General features: G+C 29.5%; 1 protein-coding gene across 1 annotated transcript; it reads right to left on the bottom strand.

Moving 5' to 3' along the window:
* On the bottom strand, window positions 1-19702 carry LOC123305342 (NACHT and WD repeat domain-containing protein 2). The gene is made up of 16 exons (XM_044887033.1): window positions 19585-19702; window positions 13882-14126; window positions 13605-13802; window positions 12348-13030; window positions 10676-10971; window positions 10356-10614; window positions 8629-9241; window positions 7180-7367; window positions 6893-6966; window positions 5144-5734; window positions 3753-4000; window positions 3618-3690; window positions 2356-2492; window positions 2091-2291; window positions 1897-2031; window positions 1-773 (listed from the first exon to the last, which is right to left on the bottom strand). The coding sequence occupies exons 1-16, from the start codon at window positions 19650-19652 to the stop codon at window positions 553-555; spliced, it is 4230 nt and encodes a 1409-aa protein (XP_044742968.1). The 5' UTR covers window positions 19653-19702; the 3' UTR covers window positions 1-552.
* Window positions 19703-20372: the final 670 nt, after the last annotated feature.

The following is a 20372-nucleotide window of genomic DNA, read 5'->3' as shown; positions in this document are numbered from 1 at the left end:
TGAAACTTGAAAGGCTTTATCTTAGAAACTATTGCGTCTACAGATACAGTTCTAGTCTCATTTTGTAGCAAAAGTCTACTTTAAAAACATCCTGTAAAGTTACTACCAAAAATTAGTCCTTTACGATTATAATCGCCAAAACCTGAAAAAATGCCGAAATTTTTGACAAAGTTGCATTCGACGCTCGAGGCCACAAATTTGGATTATTCATTAGGCCAACATTATAAACAAATCTGAGGAAAATCAGAACCGGATTTGACTGTAATGTATTAAGGTACTGGACCATAATAAATGAATCCATTTATTCTAATCACTTAATTAATTTATATTAATTAAGAGGCATAATCAAACGTTAAGAGATTATCTCAGATTTGTATTTCGTATATAAGACACATCGTGTTTCAAAGCTTGGTTATATGTTTGCAAACATGTGAGTCTGTTTTACAAACATAGTTGGTATTATGAAATTTTTGGAACACCATAAAATTAAATATAAAACTATTGTGTTGTATTAAAAATGATAATTTGAGAAGAATTAATTTAATTTTTTGGTCAGCATTTATCTTGTTCATTTAAATCAAAAATTTTTCCACAATTTTCAGGATTGCCATAAAATAATTGGCTGTGGTCTGTGGGGGGAAGTCTTGGACCGCGCAATTCTAATGTGACTAATGTTTCCATTCCTTCTAATGCTAATACAACGTATTTGCCACCTTTGGTTATTTCACTTGATGTTAAATTTCCATTTGGAGTATAAACAGCCATTAAATGCCCTAAAATTTTTTAAAAAGTTTTTTACAATTAATTGTTCACATTCACATTGAACCAGTGCAAAAAATCCCAGAGAAAATATTATTGTTTAAAATACTTAATTATCACATAAGGAACCATTTTAACTGATAGAATCTATTTACCTATCGGTGTTTCCCACAAATTAATCAACTCCACCTGAATTGAAATGTAATAGACCAATGATTCTAGCAGAAAAAATGAAATGGTATAATTCAGTTTGCGCCTTTGTATTCTAAAAATGAATATAGTTTGAAGATTGCTAAACTTTATGTGGCCGTAGGTGTTGTTGCATAATGCAAGGTGACTTCGAAATACTGTTCGTAACTCGTGAAAGATAGAAGTAAGATTATATTAGAACGTTATTATTTATAAAGTGTATAAAAAACTTTTGTTTATTGTTTTGACATTTTATAAAACAGGGTAAAGGATGTACAATTTATGGACATCAGTTCCACTATGGTTATCAGATATGGTTCTTACATTTAAAAAAAAATTGGAAGCTGATTATTTGACACATATACTTTTATCTGTGTGAAACAATCGAAGAAGTGTACTTTTGAAAAATCAGTTTTACCTAATACAAAAATAAAAAGTTTAACGGTTAGTTTTAATCCTATTTTCTCTTTATTTCCATTTTTTTAAGCAATAGTTAATATGTTTGTAAACAAATAAATTTTTGGGTCAAAAGTATGTCTAATAACCCGATTGAACAGATGTCCATAAGTTGTATCTCTTTCATCCTGTTTGTTTCATATTATTTTATTTACTTTTTAATGATCTTTTCCAATTATTTAAGGACAAAAACGCGGACGAAGTCGCGGATAATAGCTAGTTTTAATATAAATTTACCTTCTGTTTTAGCGGCTATGAACATTAACGTTATGTAACACCTGCGACCGCATAAAATTTTGAATTCTGCATTATAAACTAACACTATTTTCAGTATTTAAAAGGGAAGATTGTATTTTGCCATTCCCTTTTTTCTTTTAAAATCTACCTGTTTGTAATTGAAAATTAAAGTATACTTTTGCGCGGGGATATTTTCCTAGGGATAATTATGCCAGGTTTATGTAAACCTGAGACAGAACTTTAATCATAGCATACCTTCATGAAGATCCCACATACGAATTGACCGATCACGACATTGACTGTCTGTCGAAAGTAAACAACTACCTTCAGGATCTAACCGTAGAAAATTGACTGGAGCGGTATGACCGTATAACGTCCAACGACAATTACCTAAAATTTCAAGATTATTTGATTACGCTGTTTAAACTTGAAAGGAATATATTGTTTACCTGTAATTAAATCCCAAACTAAAATTCTAGCATCTTCAAGTCCTGAAATAACACAGCCACCCTGTGAACTTATATCTAATGAAACAGTATTACAAGATGGTTTCCATTTTTTAAATAATGTACCACTTTGTAAGTCATATACAACAATAAAATTTGGATTTGGTTCATCTAGTTCATGACACACACAACACACGTAACTTCCTGGAATCATTAAAACATTATGTTAACTTTAAAATGTTTATTTCAAGAATAATCTTATTATTACCTTCATAAGTAATTGCAGCTAAAGATGTAATAAAATCATGGTGAGGAATTCGTAAATCGTATAATAATTTTTTCGATGTTAAATTCCAAACTAATAACGGAAAAGGTTTTTGTGTTTCATCACCGCAAACTAACACTCTAAAAGTTAATTAAAATATTAATTTAATATTTTTAACAGGTAGCTTTTTATCTAAGGAAAGAAGAGGTCATTCTGGATTTATATTCCGAAACATAAGCGAGCAGTTAAAACAGCTGTTAATCCATGGTACGATAATAAGCCGCTAATAAGAATTAATTATAAATAAAATCAATTTTGAACTGCAAAGAAGAACTGTCTCTACGGCAAGAATAGAGAGAATCTTAATTTTTTATTGGCGACTCTTGACGTAAGAAATATTTCTAATCGAAAAATATATAATCTAAACTAGTCCGCACAACGAGAAGGAGGGTACTATTCCTGCATTAATAATCTATATGGCATTTAGGGGTAAGTATGCCATATAGGTTATTAATGAAGAATATTGATACAATAATTAAAGAAAGATTAGACTAGAAAAGTTGAGACATGAATGTGTCAGAGATGTATAAATATAGTAGATGATGAAAGCGAAAGAAGATGATGTATGCCTCTTCTATTCACCAGTATACTATCACTACTTTGGAAAAGAAAATTAATCTGTATAAAGTAATTACTAGATATACATTTGTGTGTGGAAATGAGGTCTAGCTAGAAAAAGTTTAATTAAAAAGAATTCCCTTGACTGGGAAGATGTTAGAACACTAAAACAAATTTACAAAAACAATCCAGTATAGTAACGAATTAATAGAAAAATTAAGAAAATATATTGATGGTGTTAAGAAGCAAAAAGATCTTAAAAAACCGGAAAAGTAGATAAAAGACGGAAAACACAAAAAAACAAAGCAACAAGATTAATCAATAAAGAAAGCGAAGTGCTGACGATATTAATGTTTATGTATGAGAATGATTTTCATTTACAAAGAAACAAGTAGATCCCTAAATGTCTATAAGCCATGGTAGTCAGTCTCGCTACAACAATATTGGATAGATATGGTGCTTTGCAGTTGAAGATTTGGGGAGTCTTCGGCCTTCCCTAACGGCTTACTGTTTTTCTATAGTTTCATATGATGAAGGACTAGTACCTAAAACTGGGTCAGCCGCTTCTCAGTACCATTTTGGACCTTTTAGATCCCGAGAAACCGACTAACTACTATTATTATTAAGTAATACTTTATAATATTTACCGTCCATCCCCCGAAACCAGCAGGGAATTCAAAAATCTATCTTCACCAGCTTTAAAAGTAGTAACACAATCGCCTAAAATAAAAAACATTAATTTAGAATGTGAATATATTTTAATTCTAGCAATGTTCTCTTACCTGTATTTAAATTCATTAAGTTAACATACATACGATTACGACTAAGTGCAACTAAATGATTTTCGTCATGAAGACCATAATATGGCATTTTTTGATTCATAACACCTTTTAATTTTGTAACAAATTGCCCTTTATCCAAATCATAGATTCGTAATTCTCGTCGACACAGTACAATACATCGAAATTCATCAATTGGAATTAAATTTATTGGATATGTAACACCTTTTAGAGTACGTACTTTTTTACACCTGAAATTATACCATTTAAATAATGTAGTATAATGTTTGAACAAAATTTTTATTGCCGAATATAACCGAAAGAGGTCTCCTAAAAATAGATCTAGCATGAATCTTACATGATAACGAATAATATCAATAAGTCCTTCAAAAATACAGCGTTTTGATTCTCAATATAATAATAATAATTGTTTTACTCGGCTTCCTAATATGTTCACACATCCTGTATGCCTTCCTTCCTTTTGAAGTTTTGGAGAAAATTCTGTCTGAAAGACCTGACTTCGCAATAATTCAATACCTAATTTCCTTTAATTAAATTAAAAATTTAACGACAGAAGATCCACCGTATTTCTCAACTGCATATTTATCGATCATCTATAGTATATTAATGAAAATATAAGTGAATTCATTTATTAAGAACAAAGGAGTTATCGAAATTTTTTATAACATTCTAAATAATTTCTAATACGTACATGAGAGGAAATGTTCTCCGAAAAGATGTTCTCTACATGTCACAAAGATTTCTATTTTGTAAATATGACGCAATTCTGACATTAAAAATTGTATCGTGGTACATCGCTAAAGCTACTAAAGATTTTGTAAAACGAGTATTTTGATTTTTTATTGTATGGCATCAAAAAAAAAAAAAAAAAAAAAAAAAACCAAAAATTAATTTTTACTACATATTTTGAAAAAATAAAATACGTAATAATTGTCATATTATCTCTATCCTGACTAGTTCGGTAGATCGGCCAGGGCTGACATGTCGATAACGAAATTTGATAATAAATAATAGCAAGGGACAAAATAGGGTTGGGTCAGGATTGTGAATCCTGAGTAGACTCACGCAGAGTAAGGTAAGGAGGACTTCTTTAATAGAGATAAAAAGTGTCCAGCTGAAAAACAGCAAAACAATTCTTAAATTAACCGGAATGGCGCTTGTGTAGAAAAAGGTGTTTGATATGAACTTCTCTATCCTTCTCTAACAACTTAAGTTTAGATTTTTATCTTAATCTTACTTTTATCTTAATTACTTTGAGCACTAAGATGGTCTTGCGTATCTCTATCCTTCATGGTAGTAAATATGACTGGCGTATGTGAGATTGTGAGTCTGTTTAATGCATTCACCTTTAGAACTTAATACACTGTACTTACTTTTTAATATCCCATACACAAATTTCTTCTTTTTCAGTGGAAACGGTAACAACAAAATAATCATTTCCCACTAATCTAGTAACAACATCAAATGCAAATGTACTCGTAAAGATATCAGCTTGTTCTATACTTTTCTGGTTAGCTAATTGTAAAGCTGCTTTCGAATCAGTTGCACTTAACATTGGATGATCTTTTACATTAATTGTAATTAATGAATTGACTGGTGGTGCTTTTGTTTTATCTAACAAATCATTCACAATTTTCACATATTCATCAGATTTATCAACTAAACCTTTTTTTCTTGTTTCTTCTAAATATAAATTTAAATGTGAATAAAATTGTCGTCCATCATAGTTTAGTGATACCGCTGCCATTTCAATAAAATTTTTTAATATAATTGTTATTTTTTGAGCATTTTCTAATTGATTCTTTATTAAATATATGTCTTCCAATAATTGATAACTATTTAAACCACATATTTTATCATATATCCAATTTAAATCGGTTAAAAATATTGATGTTAAAAATTTATTTTCACCATTTACCTTGTAATATTGATATGGTAATTCTTCTAGTTTTCGACGATTGTGACTGAAATTTTAATTATTAAAAATTTATTTAATAAATTGTTTTTATATTCAAAAGATAATTGAATAGTCTGAAGAATGTGAGAAGGTAATTATGGAAACTGTTATAATGAAAATAGTTTTTTTGTGAATTAAAGAAAATTACGATTTCAACTGCAAAATTGGTATTAGAAAAATTTATCGATTGAGACTTGTTAAATTGTTCGAATGATAATTGTTTGTTCATTTTATGTTTTTTATTTTATCTTTATCTTTTTTTTTTGCTCCGATAATACTCCAAAATCCGGTTCTGTTGAGACCGGATTTGATTATCGATGAGCTTGGCTCAGTAGAGATTTTATTATTGCCCTGAAGTTACAGAGTTGTCTTTTCTTAAATAATTTTTTTAATTTTGATTTCTGTCGTCAATATAAATGTTTTGATTATTAGTAATATTTCGAGTTTGTTTAAAATTTGAAAGAGGTCCTTTATAATTCAATTTATTACAAAAGGTCAAATTTCCCCTATTTTCTTATCACTAACCGTTTAGAGGTGCAACAATGCTTACATATTGATAATTTCTATTTTAATTTCTATTAGTAAGTTGTTAACGTCACAACCGCAAAATTTTGCATCGAAATCAGTTTCCGTAAAATTTTTTGGTATTTACAAATGAATGGAGATTTTTTAAACTTTTAGAAATATGTTAAGCGATGCACCATTGGTGGTGAACAATTGAACTAGATGAGCTAGGTAATTTAAAATAATAAAAATGGACAATTTATGTTGGATTATATTAAGTCGTGTGAAATCAAGTTTTTTTTTCTAAATATAGTTCGATTTTTCACCACACAAGGCGATGAAATATTTTAAATTATTATCAATGAAAATATAGAATCAAAGGTAGAAAATCTTCCTAAATATCAGGCATATGAAAAAGCAAATTATCATTATTGTACAAATTTTTGTTTTTGCTACGGATATGAACAATTGATGGCAAAAATAAAACAAAACAAAAAACGAAAATAAATTAAAACCAAACAAGGTAATAAAAGTTTTATTAAAAAATAATAAAATAATAAAAATATCACATGCAAAAATATAAAAATTGAAACAAACAATGCATAAAATTTGAAAATTAACTAATAAAGCAATTTTTCTAAATTTCAAAACATTATTATACCATTTTCCAATACGAATCTCTTGTGATATTAATCGTGCACTAACGTTAGGAGTTTTTTCTTCCCACCATTTACCCTAAAAAATTTAAAAAAACCAAATTAAATTACTACACTGAGTGTTGTAGGTGTATGAGAACCATGGAAACTAATTTTCCCTAAGTTCCGCTCCAAAATAAATTTTGAATTTTTTGAAGTATCGATCAGCGACTGAATGTAAAACAAGGCTTAATCAAATCAATGATTCTTTTTATTGTGATCTGAAAATCACTTATGAAAAAAATTTATTTACCATATAATAATCATGTAACATTTGATTTGCCCATTCTTTATGCTTTTTATAACGTTCTTCAACTGTTTTTAGTAGTATATTATCTCTCCATTGAACGGTTAGTCCACCATATGTTAACGTCCACTGTAAAAATGGTCCCAAATGTTTTGTCAATCTTGACCAAAATAAACATGCTGGTGCCCACGAAACTTTAAAAAAACGCAATAAAATTTTAATTAGTACCAAGTCATGCTCCGTTATTCTTTTTTGGTCTGTAATTAATACCTATGCCTTAAAGTTTATAATTAGTTCTTCAGTATAAAATTTGTCTCTTTTTACCCGACTTCGCGACGCAAAGGAGTGGTAATGTCTTTATCAGTCCATATATGTGTGAATGCATGTTTCTTCCTTTGTGGCACAAAAGACCAAACGCGTGGGCCGAATTTTTGATAGGTACGTCAATCGATTATTATTATCTTAATCTTACGAGTGTCATTAAAGATGGCAGTAATTAAAATTTAATATGGCGACAACCATACGCCATATTGTGAAAAAAAAAAATGAAAGTCGACAAACTATGTTAAGAGGGTTTCATTGAATAGGTATTTGTAAATCCTTACTAAAAAGTGAAAAAGAAAAAAAAAACCGACTGTGTTAAATAAAGTCGCTTTATAAACTACTGGACTTGTTTTTGTCTTCTCAGTTTTTATTTAACAATATTTTAAGGAGCAGTGGCTGAGATTGAATCAGTTTTTCATCAATAATTCCTTTAGGATCTTACAATGAATCTTGTGATTTAAACTACGGCTCTTGAAATGACATGATAATATCAATAATTTAAAGTATAATATTCACTTGACGGATTGCGAGCCTTACCACACCCCTGATTTATCAGAGTTAACCACACATTGACTGAGTTCCGACGAGCAAATCAGCGAACCCTTCTGAGTAACTCATGAGTAAACCGTGGTTGAATACTAAATATAAATATTCATATTGATACTAAAGACAAAAATTCTTGGCTATGCAGTAGAGTCTCGATAATGGGGACTCAATAAAAACCAGAGGTGTTCCGATTACTGGGATTATATGGAAAAATTATTATGAATAAAATGAAGCATTGCAAAAACAGCATTAGAATGTATGTATTTAAGCGAGACTATAGTCGCAGCATTAAATACTATTTATTATGATGCTATTGTGTTTTAAGAATCATAATATTGGATTATACACAAACAAACAATATAATTTTTTAGTAACTGTAAAGAGCGTTGTGGAAAATTCTGGCTGGGCAAAAACTGTTCCGATTACTGGAAATTTCCGGATTATCGAGACTCTGCTGTATACCCTTATCGAGGCATCAATAAGAAATCTAACATATAATGACGACCAAAATTGCTGTTCTGTTTTATTAATTTCTTTATTATACTTATCCTAAATCGATCAATTGATCAGAAAATAAAAACTTACCATAGGTATCTTTACTTTCAAATGCTGTATCAAACGCCAATAAATCCAACATTTCAGAATCACATATTCCCAATTTAGTAGATGTTAATATAGCCAAGGCATGTTCAACACAATCTTTTCCAAGAATAGTTTCTAACTCCTCCAACATTTGTATAATTTGATCTGTTACATTTCCTTTCGGTACAATATCATGATCTTTATCAACCCACCAAGAGGTTTGCCATGCTAACACTTTGGCATATAATGGCAGTGTACATTCTTGTACAGATTTTAGTACACAATCTTGTACTTTTGAATTAACTGAATGATTATATTGCATAACAGAATTCATAAGTATACTTTTTGCTTCGGTTTGACCCAGTAATGGCATTTTAACAAAACATTTTTCAGGTAATTTTAAAGAGATTTCACGATGTACATCACTATTTTCTGTTACACTTAATATTAATTTAATGTTTGTAGGTAGTGTTTCTGGTAACCAATTTATATTTGTTGTACCATATGGCTTCACTTGATCGATTCCATCAATTATAATTACACCTGGTGCATTACAAACGGCTAAACTACTTGCAGCAAGTATTTCTGGTAAAATATTGCGATAACTTTCAATATTCTGTAGAAAAAAAAATGTTATTCATAAAAGGCGAATGTCTATATTTTCACATTAAAAACGGTTCTAAATGTTTCGCCCGAATTACACCCTGGTGAAAAAAATAATTTGAAGAAAGAATAATTCTTAATAAGTTTTAGAAACTCTGAATTTCTTAACGTTTTTGGACTGTCTAATTCAGAGTTATCCAGACTTATTAAGTCTGAAAACGATTAGAAATTCACAGTTCCTAAGACTTTTTCAGAATTTTTAAGACTTACTAACTAAGACTTATTAAGACTTACAGGGCGTTACAAACTAAAATGCTTCAAAAAGGTCTTATATAAAATGCATCAGGATCATATGTTCTCTTATTAATGTACGCGTTAGTTCCCAAAACTGCTACATAGCTATGCTATCAGTATCGAATCCAAAGCAATATTATTATCAATTAATTAAAATTATTAATTAATTTAATGAAAATATTTATAAATAGAATTTATACAAAATTAAAATTTGTTTATTTATTTTAAATTTTCTACTAATACCGCTATTTGGATTCGACATATCTAGCGCTGTCTAGTGTTTAATAATGTAACTAAAACATTTTCATAAGGAGACCCATATTAGACTGTGGGCGAAATAAGTCAAATATCTAAGATCCGTCAGTGTTGGCAAAATGTCCAAGGACTAGAAAAAAGTCATGAAATACCCGTGAACTTCTTCTCAGAATTTGCCATTTGGTAAAGAAAATTTTTTTAGAGAATTAAACGAAAATGATCTTTGAACACCTAGATATAATTGCAAAAATTAAAATGAAAATATTAGCATGATTAAAACGTTTGGACAGAATGGAAGAAGGCAGGTTGATGGTTTGTTGCCAAAAATCCTTAAAAATAATCACGAAGGATTAGGAGTTAGAAGTAGACCAACGAATACGTGGAAAACAAAGAATTTTAAAGAATATTAGAAGAATCAGGAAGCTGTTTGTGTGTATTAACTCCATATAAGATATAACGAGTGTTGTTAAACAATCCTGATACGACTCCTCGGTTCACAACTAACCATTTTGATCAAATATTACATAAAAATGGTTTTAGGAGATAATATAACTTATGTAACAAAAACTATCACTTACATGAGGAGAATAACAAATATGCCCATACGTTAATATTGAAAATTGATTGGCAATTGATGCAATAATTTGTTCAGTGGTACTTGATTGATCGCTAGTACCAGCAAATCGCACCACTAAAAATCCAGTACCCGTATTTGATGAATTTTGTAACCACTGTTGTGAACATTGTGCAATTCTTGCCAATAATGTCGTTTTACCACATCCACCAGGTCCATAAATTACTAAAGGTCCCTCTTGTTCATTTGTGCCAATAATATAACTGAAAAAAATGCAATAATTAACTTTAATTGAATTTTATGTAGGGAGTGGCGACTTCTTACTTTTTAACATCGTTTAAAACTTTTTCACGATTAACACTACATTGTGCGGCTCGTTGACAAAAATAAATTTGATGATTTAATTCTTCGAATAATTCTGCACTAACACCATAACTTGGTCGTAACAATGTTTTAGTTTGATGTTCGTCGACAATGGAATCTATTGTCGCTGTTAAATGTTTTAATAAATGTGCATCAACCATTTCTATATATTGTTGATGTTCGGGAATACTTAAATTCAATCCACCTTCTGCATACTTAACAGGTATTCGGACAATATGTTTTTCACTTAATTGATTCTATAAATCAAATAAAATTATTGTGAAAATTCGTGATAACTCGTTTTCTTAACTTGGTAGAATTTTTTCTAATTTTATAAATTGTAACTTGTTGATAGCACCCAGTGAACATTTTTTTGTAAATTATACAAAACATTGGGACTTTAATGCTAAAAAAAACATTCTATCTAGCGATAGAAAAAAGAACTATATATGTTAGCTCGCATAGATATATAATATTTAACGGAAATGTTGTTTATAGTGTTGTATACAGAATAGTCATAAAAAAATAAAAACATAAAACATAAAAATAATTGTGCAATGTGCAAATATTCAAAAACTGTAAATTCCAATATAAGCTTTCCTAAAATCTCAAAGTATAGTAAAATAGTAAAAATGAAAATAAAATGCTTAACAGCATGTAAGTGAAAATACTTAAAATTTCAAAGTGTGTGTACCATAACAGAGTGTGTTGCCTTCATTTTAAAAAAGTGTTTTTTTCATAGATATTGTAACATCTTTTGTATTTTTATTCAATGAAAAAATCAGCTGAGTTTAACAAATATGGTTTACATTATTTTACTCGTGGCGCTGACATCTTATCGTTAAAATCCCTTGTATTTATGTTTTGCACAGGTCGTTCAAACCAAAGTGGCACCGAACAAGAGAGAGAGAGAGTGTGCCACTTTGGTTTGAACGACCTATAATATGTAATATATGTGTAGCTCACCACTAAAATTAAATTTAAAGGCGGCACAGGCTTTTCATTTTGAAAAAAAGATATACAAACTTTGAGTCCAAGCTTTATAGTTCTTAAAAATTTATTCTCTTTGTTTTATTCTTCGACTTATGGTTTCATATTCATAAAAAGTTTCTACCGATAAGGATCCTTTTTCACAAGCTTCCGCCGTTTTTTATCCTTGTTAAAGTTTTTAAGTTATAAAAAAACATAATAGTGTAATAGGCCGATTGTTAATGGTTGTTATTTTTGTTCTTTGTCTCGCTTAAAAAAAATTTAGCCAAGTGTCTCAGTTGCGCATTTATGGGAGCAGTAGTTTCAAAACTAATAGAAGAGGGAATATTTCTCATTATTAGAGGCTTTTGATCTTATAGAATTTTCTCGCTTATTGAGGGTTCAACTCAGGACTGATTTTTAATCTTTTGATTCTAGGACAGGGATGGCAAACTAATTGCGGAAGATACAATATTTTAGCCATGCCACCGATTACAAAGTTCATTATCAAGTATTAATGAAGTTATTATTTGACAGCATGTCTATATATGGCCTCATTCATCATTTCTTTTGAAAAAATGGCACGTTGATACGTATAAAGGTTTCCCTTCCCTGCTCTAGAGAAATTAAATAAATTTAAGTAAACAACACACAATGTACTCACCCTTAAATCATTTTGAATAGTATTTAATCGCCTTTGCAATTCTTTTTCACCGGGTGATATATTTTCAGGCGTTCGAACACCTGGTGTATAAATTCTCTGTAACCAAATACATCGTTTCGCTAACTCTTGACTCATTAATACAGTATTATGTATTTCTTGTTCCACTACTGTTGTAAGGTATGTGTCACGTAATTCTTGTGGAAAGATTGATACCATTATATTTAATATACGTTCAATTTCTGATCGCCATTCACCTAATGCCCGTTCACGTTCGCTCAACGAATTCTCTTTGAAACCAGGTATATGTGATGCGATGGGTTGTAAACGATAACATGGGGGTTGAGCAGCACTATCTAACTGGTACCATTTTTGTAACAATGATTGAGCTGTTTCATTTTCAGCGGCGTCCAGCGCCATTTTAAAATCAGCACTCTCAATTGTTATTGGTAATAATGGTGTACCCAATGAATTATTTAAAAAAACTACAGGTATAATATAAGCTACTTCCATTTGACGTGTTAATTCACCTAAACATAGTTCTGGAAATTCATGATCTTGTTGTTTTTCTAAAAATGTTTTCCAATGTAAATCAACTATATGTAATTCATAACCACGTTGACGACAGTAGTTACGAATTTCTGGATAGATATCGTTATGTAATGATCCCTTTTCTACGCAACAGTCTGTAAAAGGAGTATTATTTCAATATTAATAATATTATCACAAAGCAGGGATGGGGAGATTTAATTCGAGCGCATTTTAGTGTCTGATCGAAGGTCGATTTCCGGCCATGACCGAAGCCGATAATCGGCTATCGCCACAACCTTCGGCCAAAGGCTTAAAAAGTTTAAGAAATTTGCCCAAGATTGGCTATAAGCTACAATTAATAATATAAATGAATTAAAACCTTAATATTGAAGATTTGTATTGTCTGTATAAAATAGAAAGTTAATTTAAATCATCTCTAGAACTTGATATAGAGATGATAAAAAAATTATCATACAATTTATCGGCTTCGGCCGGATTTCGGGCTGAAGTCAAAGGTTTTGCCGAAGGTGGTTCTTTCGGCCGAAGCCGGAACTTCGGTCGGATACTATCCCATTCGTTTTCGTACATGCAGCAAACTCAACAGATATTCTCCACGAACAAAAAGGAATTAAACTTTTATATGAATATGGGCGATTTGAAACGAATTAGAAGCAATTTAATCGAATCCAACCGATCAATTCGAGTAGAATTAAAACTTTTTGTATTTACCTTGTGAATCGGCGGCACAAACATAAATAACAATTTTTTTGCTTTTTTTAGTAGTTTTTGCTTGTGCTATTTTTCCCATTAGTAATTGTTGTAAATTTTCTGATAAATTTTGAACTTGTGGTGGCATCAATGGTTCTCCAAATTTCTCAAAATCTCGCGGGCTTTGAACAGCAGGTGGTGAACTTAATGAGATGGAATCTGTTAGTAAAAATTATGTGCTTTAGAAAGAGTTCAATTTTCATGCAACATAACTTTAAAGGAATAATTAGAAATGTACCTGATATACTGGACGTAGCAACACCTTTTAAAACTTTTGATACACCAGATGGTTTTTGTTGGGCTGCAGGTGATGTGGTGCCAGATGATGTTGTCCCAGCAGTTGAAGGTTCCAAAATAATGCCCGAATGTTGTTTATTGTTGGCATCATTTGAAGCTGGTGTAGTATTATTTAATATTTCTATTTGCTTCGTAGATGGTATAGAATTCTTTTTAACACTGGTAGTGACTTGATAACTTGGAGATCTATATTGAGATTAAAATTAAAATTTATTTTTGTTATTATTTCGTGGGATAAACAACCCTTAAAATAAACAAAAATATTTTATTGAATTAAATATATGAGGAAATTAACAGGGCTGCATTTCATGTACCTATCGTAACGTCAATACAGAAGACTAATGAACTTATAATAAAAGTTTGGAATTCAATAAAATATGTATTACAATGAGTGTATTAATTTTTAAACTCACTGTATAAACAGAGTTCTTTATGAGAAGTGTATGTTTTGCTTCCACAAATCCACACACACTTGGGTGTATAAAAATGAGACTTGTGTTTCTTCAACATACTTGACACTACTTGTATCGCTTAGGCTACTTTTGTACCAGTTATAATAAAATGTTTTGTTGACATCGAGTTCAAAAATCTTATTCCTATATATTAGAAATGTTAAAGTAAGGATGTTTGTTTGTTAGAGGAAGGAAAATAAGTGAGAGCAAGGGAGGTGAGGGCTCTAACGCGGTGGTCTTGGCTAGTCTTTACTTTAAAACTTAGCGAAGCGGGTGGGTATTAAGCTAGTAATATTATAAATGTGAAAGTAACTCTGTGAAAGTCTGTCTGTATGTTACGCAATTACGCCTAAACTGATGAACCGATTTAAATGAAATTTGGTACAGAGAAAGTCTAGAGCCTTAAAAAGGACATAGGCTATTTTCCAATTCGAAAAAGATCTGTAAGAGGTTGAAATAAGACGCAATTTGTAACTTTTTATATTTTATTTTTTTAAGGATAATTTATTATAAATTTTAGATTCTATACTAAAGTAAGTAATGTCTTTAACGAAAGTTGAAAGTTTAAGTATCTTTAATTACAAAAATGTTTCCACTAAAAATGTCAATAACTTTTGTTTGAAACATTTTTCAGAAACGGAACAGATTTGGTACAAATCTAAAAAACTTCTCGAAGTTCTGAGATCTGTAGTCCCGAAGGGAACGTTTCTGTACATATGTTTATCATACCAACCAATATCATACCAATGTTTATTATACTTCTTGACTATACTAAATAGAGCAGGCAAGTCGGGTAAACTCCTGCTTGTAAGTGGGTCCTTCCCTTTGAAATAAAGATATGCAAAAATAGCCTTTTACGCTCTACCATTATTAATTACAGTCTAAATCGGTTATAACGACGGAAATGAAATGCCCCGATCGATCGCTATATAAAAACCTACATAGCTGTAACGACTATATAACAACATCGATTATAACGATATATCGGTTATAACGACCAAAGCCAGTACATATACAAATTTTTTGTACATATCTTTTAGAAACAAAACAACATTATTATACTATTTTGAACCTTATAAACTTTATGTTGAGCCTTATTAACTTTATTTTGGATTTTTTTACCTCATATATCGGTTATAGTGACCAATTGATATTGGAATTAGTCAGTAAGAACTTTCCTACTTCCACTATAATATAAAAATCAAGAAGACTAGAAAATAGGAGAGTTCATTCTAGATCTCGGCCAATGCATCCGATGGGCCCATATACTTCAGTTATTTGTAAGTTCAAGAATCTGAATTTGGCAGCGTTGATTATATCTCACAACCATGCCTATTGGTTCTGCGCAACTTCGTTGTACCTGTCAACGGCATAGCATAACCCTGTAATCTTATGCGTTGTGTGATTGTTTGTTTAGTTGTTTACATTTTATAACTAACGGATATTAAAGAACAAAATTCATGTGTTTCTCGTAAATACTTCATTTTTCATAATAACATTGATTTAAACTATAATGATTTTACGCTATGGTCGTGAGATACATCAGCGCCGCCAAATTCAGATACGCGAACTTACAAGTGCCGGACGTATATGGGCTCACTCAAAACCCAGAGTTAATTCTCCTCTTTTCTAGTCTTCTTGATAAAAATGTACACAAAGACAATCAATTATAACGTAGCGTACATATCGCTTAAAACGGCCAAAATTGTAAATCCTTTCAATTTCTTTAAAACCGACTTTTTTTTGTAATCTCAAAGAGATAAAATGAAGAGAGGGGAATTTTCTTTTTCTTCCTTCAAATTTTTAAATGCAAAATCTACTGAGTATCTTGAAATAACGTTTAGCTATTTCATAAAAGTATGAAATAAAGTTTGCATATTATTAAAGTTAAACATATGCAGATTTCAAGATATTATACATAACATTTACGTAACTACTGCTAACTTGTTTTGTGCAACAATTTTATAGTGTATCAAAAGTTTGCACTGAAATTATAGCACAAAAACAGTATATTTACGCACATGGTTTGCATGTGCATGGAAGATTTTAGTCACATTTAAAAAATTTATAAATAATTATAAAACGTGATTTGATATTTATAATAAATAATGATTTAAAAAAGTTTGTATGACTGTTAGTTATTTTTAATTGCTAATTAACTTGAGCATTCAGCAATTACATAAATAGGGGAAGATGGGACACAGTCATTGACGTTAGAGTTATATAGACTGAGTGTCAAACGATTTTAAGCGTGCCAATATCTGAGGTAATTGCTTAGGTCCAACCATTGGAAATTTTGTAAAAAATTTGTTTTATGTAAAACATTTTGTAATATGAAAATTTGACATTCAATGTATGTTTTTTTGATAAATGTCCCTATATTCAATGTATATTTTTTTGATAAATGTCCCTATATTCTTTTGATAAATATATATTTTTTTTTACAAATATCCCTAGCTAACCTAAGCAATTACCTCAGTTGGTGGCACGTTTCTCACTGTACGGAAAGATAGGCGATGTTTAGTCTATATATAAAATTATAAAGTCAAGGGATACAGTGGAACAACGGCAATATTCGTATCTTATTCCAACAAAAATATCGGACCGATTACACAGATTTATTATGAAATCGGATCATCATTTAAATGTGGTTTTTCATTGATACGTGTATTTTTCGATTATGCTAAAAATTGTGATTTTTGAAAATAATTCAGAGAATTTTTCTCTTTTATTTATCGTTTTGTATTAATAATAGTTTCACTTTCGGTGAATGATCGTATTTTCCTGATATTTGGTACAAAGTAGAAAAGTATTTCGAGCTCTGTTTCATATCAAACATGAGCATAGGGCCCAGTGAAACATAACGAAAACCAAAATTTCGTAAAAAATCTTAAGCATAACCGAAATATACACGCATCAATGCAGAATTTGATATAAGAAAACTGAACTCCTTAATTAAAGCAAACTGTTAAGTGAGGCAGATAATTTTTAATAGGTATTAGGGCTTGTAAAAAGATAATTTTCTCTGAAGATAGCTTGTATAATTTTTGCTGTAGGCGATATAAAGTTGATCTTCTATATTTTAAATTGTAATTTTGTACCTCAAAAAATTCATTGATCTGTGCCTAAAGACTTTGGCCCGGTCCTTGCCCCCCCCCCCACACCTGGGGTACAGTGAAAAAATTTGATATCGACAAAGTGTCAGTAGCTTTAGTTTGGAAACATATTTCTTAAGTTTGATATGTGGATTTGTTAAAGAAAATACTAGCTTTTAATATTTTATCACGAGTTTTTAATGAAGTTAAGGTAGCAGAGCAGTGTCGGGGTTCGTAGTTAGCTACTATTTTTTAAAAATTTATTCAAATTAGTTAAGATTAAAAAAATCAGATATTTTTACTGCATCGTTTAAAAGATATAATTAATTAAAATTATGCAAAATTACATGGGCTCTTGAATGTCTTTGTTCAATAACGCCGAAATTGATTGTTTGTTAAAAATTGGCACAGATTTACCGTATAGTTTTGATTTAATTTTTATTATTATAATTAATCGGAAATATTGAAAAGCACTGTGCGCCCAAATTTCAATTGTAAAAAAATAACTTAGATTATGTATAACGAATTTAAGCATTATTAAATTCTATTAAATATTAATCCTCATAATTAATATATGTTCTAAGTTTTATTTTATTCAATATAATAAATTAAAAATACGTTTTTAAAAAAAAAAACAGAAATTTCAAAATTATGTTTATAAATTTAAACAACAGCTGATTATTGAATTTGTCATTTAAATTTAAACTCGATTTACGATTTTTATTTCTTTTATATACGTATTAAATTTGATCAATAAAATATTATACGATGTTTTGTATTTTAATTTATTAAAAAATGCTGATTTGTTTTAACAGTTTCTGCCTCGACACTGCTATACTACCTTAAATATTATATTTATTTTTAATCACAAAAAATAATTTTTACACTGTGTCCAACCTTCCCCTATATTTTACAGGACTTGAAAAAGTTTAAATAAATAAATGAAACGTCGCGAATCAATTAACTTGTTTTAATTGTTTTAATTATTCAACTTTTCCATGAACGCCTGTCTTGTGAAAAGTTTCATAACTTATATGTAATAATAAATCAAATATAATTTTATTCATTATACCTACTTCCATATGAATATTCAACAGGGTAAATTACTTTTACGTCAAATAATCAAAAAAAGTTTTTTGAGTTGTTTTTTAAGGTACGCACATGAATAACATGAATACACCTTTTTTAGCAGCATAGTATTTTGGAAGCAAAACATTTACACATTTTCGTTTTGATAAGGATTATGGACACTCCAAAGTTTGATATTAAAAAAATAAATCATCGGAAGAGGATATTAATAGTAAGATGTATTTATTATGAACACAAACAAATATAATGTCATTTAGAATTTTTATGACTCTTCTCAGTTAATTGTTATTTCAAAATTGTAGTTTTGTCTTTTTTAAGGAAATCATTTCTTTTATCTAAAATTGTCTAAGGGTGATGAGCATCCTTTGAATATGATCGATATAGTAATATTTATCATTAAATAGAAATTATTAAAATTATTTTTAATAATAAAAATAATTCTATTGATTTCAGTCTGTAATTTTAAAACCAAATCATATATAGTACGATCCTGTGCAATGACGTATGACAACTATGTTATGACGTCAGTAAATTAGTACATATACACCTTACGCCTTACGTCTCTCTTTAACGACCTATAAACACAACATTATATGGAATCGTCAACATGGTAGATGGTAAATTGAAATATGAAAACTGTGCCTTATTTATTATCTTCGTTTAGCACCCTTGTTATCGAATGTAAATATTTCATTTTAATATTCTGTAGTTTTTGTACTTATTTACATTTAAAAAAAGGCGATAATTAAATTATTTTTTTATTCAAAACAAATTTAAATTTTTTTCAATAATGAATAAAATTTGAAAAATAATTCCATGTACACATTTTATAGATCTGAATAATTTGAAATTTATTTTTGAAACGTAACCAGAAAGTATTTTTAGATCAAATATGTACGGAATATTAAAATAAAAACATAAATTATTTTTGGAATGCTCTTTAGTTGAATTTAATCATCGCGCCAATTTGTCTATTTATTAAATGGAAAACAATTTTCTGGTACTCACTCTTCAGATCTTTGGGACATATTGTCCTTATCTTTGTGGGCTTGCCCGCTACTACAAGAATTACCCATTTTTTTTTGAAATTTTTTTAGCACTTTTTAAATGAAATTATTGAATAAAAATCACGGATTTTAATAAGCGTAATTATTTGTTTATAAGCATTTTTATAATATTGTCGAAATAAAAAAACATTTTAAAAATAAAAAAATTTTCTAACTAGTATTAAAATATTTTTTCCGTTTTAAACACATTATTTTTCCGTCTCCCCGTATTTTCACATATTTTTCGTTACACAAAATTTATTAAACGTCGATTTTATACTTTTCATTTTTATAGAGATTTTAACTTTTTAGTTGCATAGAAAATTTTTTATATTCAACTTGTTACAATTCCAGAAGGTCACACTAAATTTTCCGATCAGAAAATGTTTTTTTCTGAATAGCTATAATCGTGTACTACCTTTTTTTCTGGATTTAACTACACCTTTAAGCAATTTATACAGCTTTATACAATTGAGTGATTCAATTTCGGTAAATTGTTTCGAGGTGTTCGATATTGCGGTGTTTGTTGGGAACGTTTGAAGTATTTTTGGGGTATTTAGAATTATTTTCTACACATCAATTCACTATATAAAATAATCAATGATAGAGGAAAAGCTTAATGCGAGATAAGGATAAATTATATATTTATTCTTATTTTTTTAATATACGCTTGCGTTTAAATTCATGACGCATGTATTCGATCTCGTCAACAAATTAACGAATTCTAAAACGAATTTTTGAAAACTATTT

This window comes from Chrysoperla carnea, chromosome 1 (assembly GCF_905475395.1).
Source record: "Chrysoperla carnea chromosome 1, inChrCarn1.1, whole genome shotgun sequence".
NCBI classification, from domain to species: domain Eukaryota; kingdom Metazoa; phylum Arthropoda; class Insecta; order Neuroptera; family Chrysopidae; genus Chrysoperla; species Chrysoperla carnea.
The sequence above is the reverse complement of the archived record's forward strand: the minus strand, read 5'-3'. Positions and strand labels throughout refer to the sequence as shown.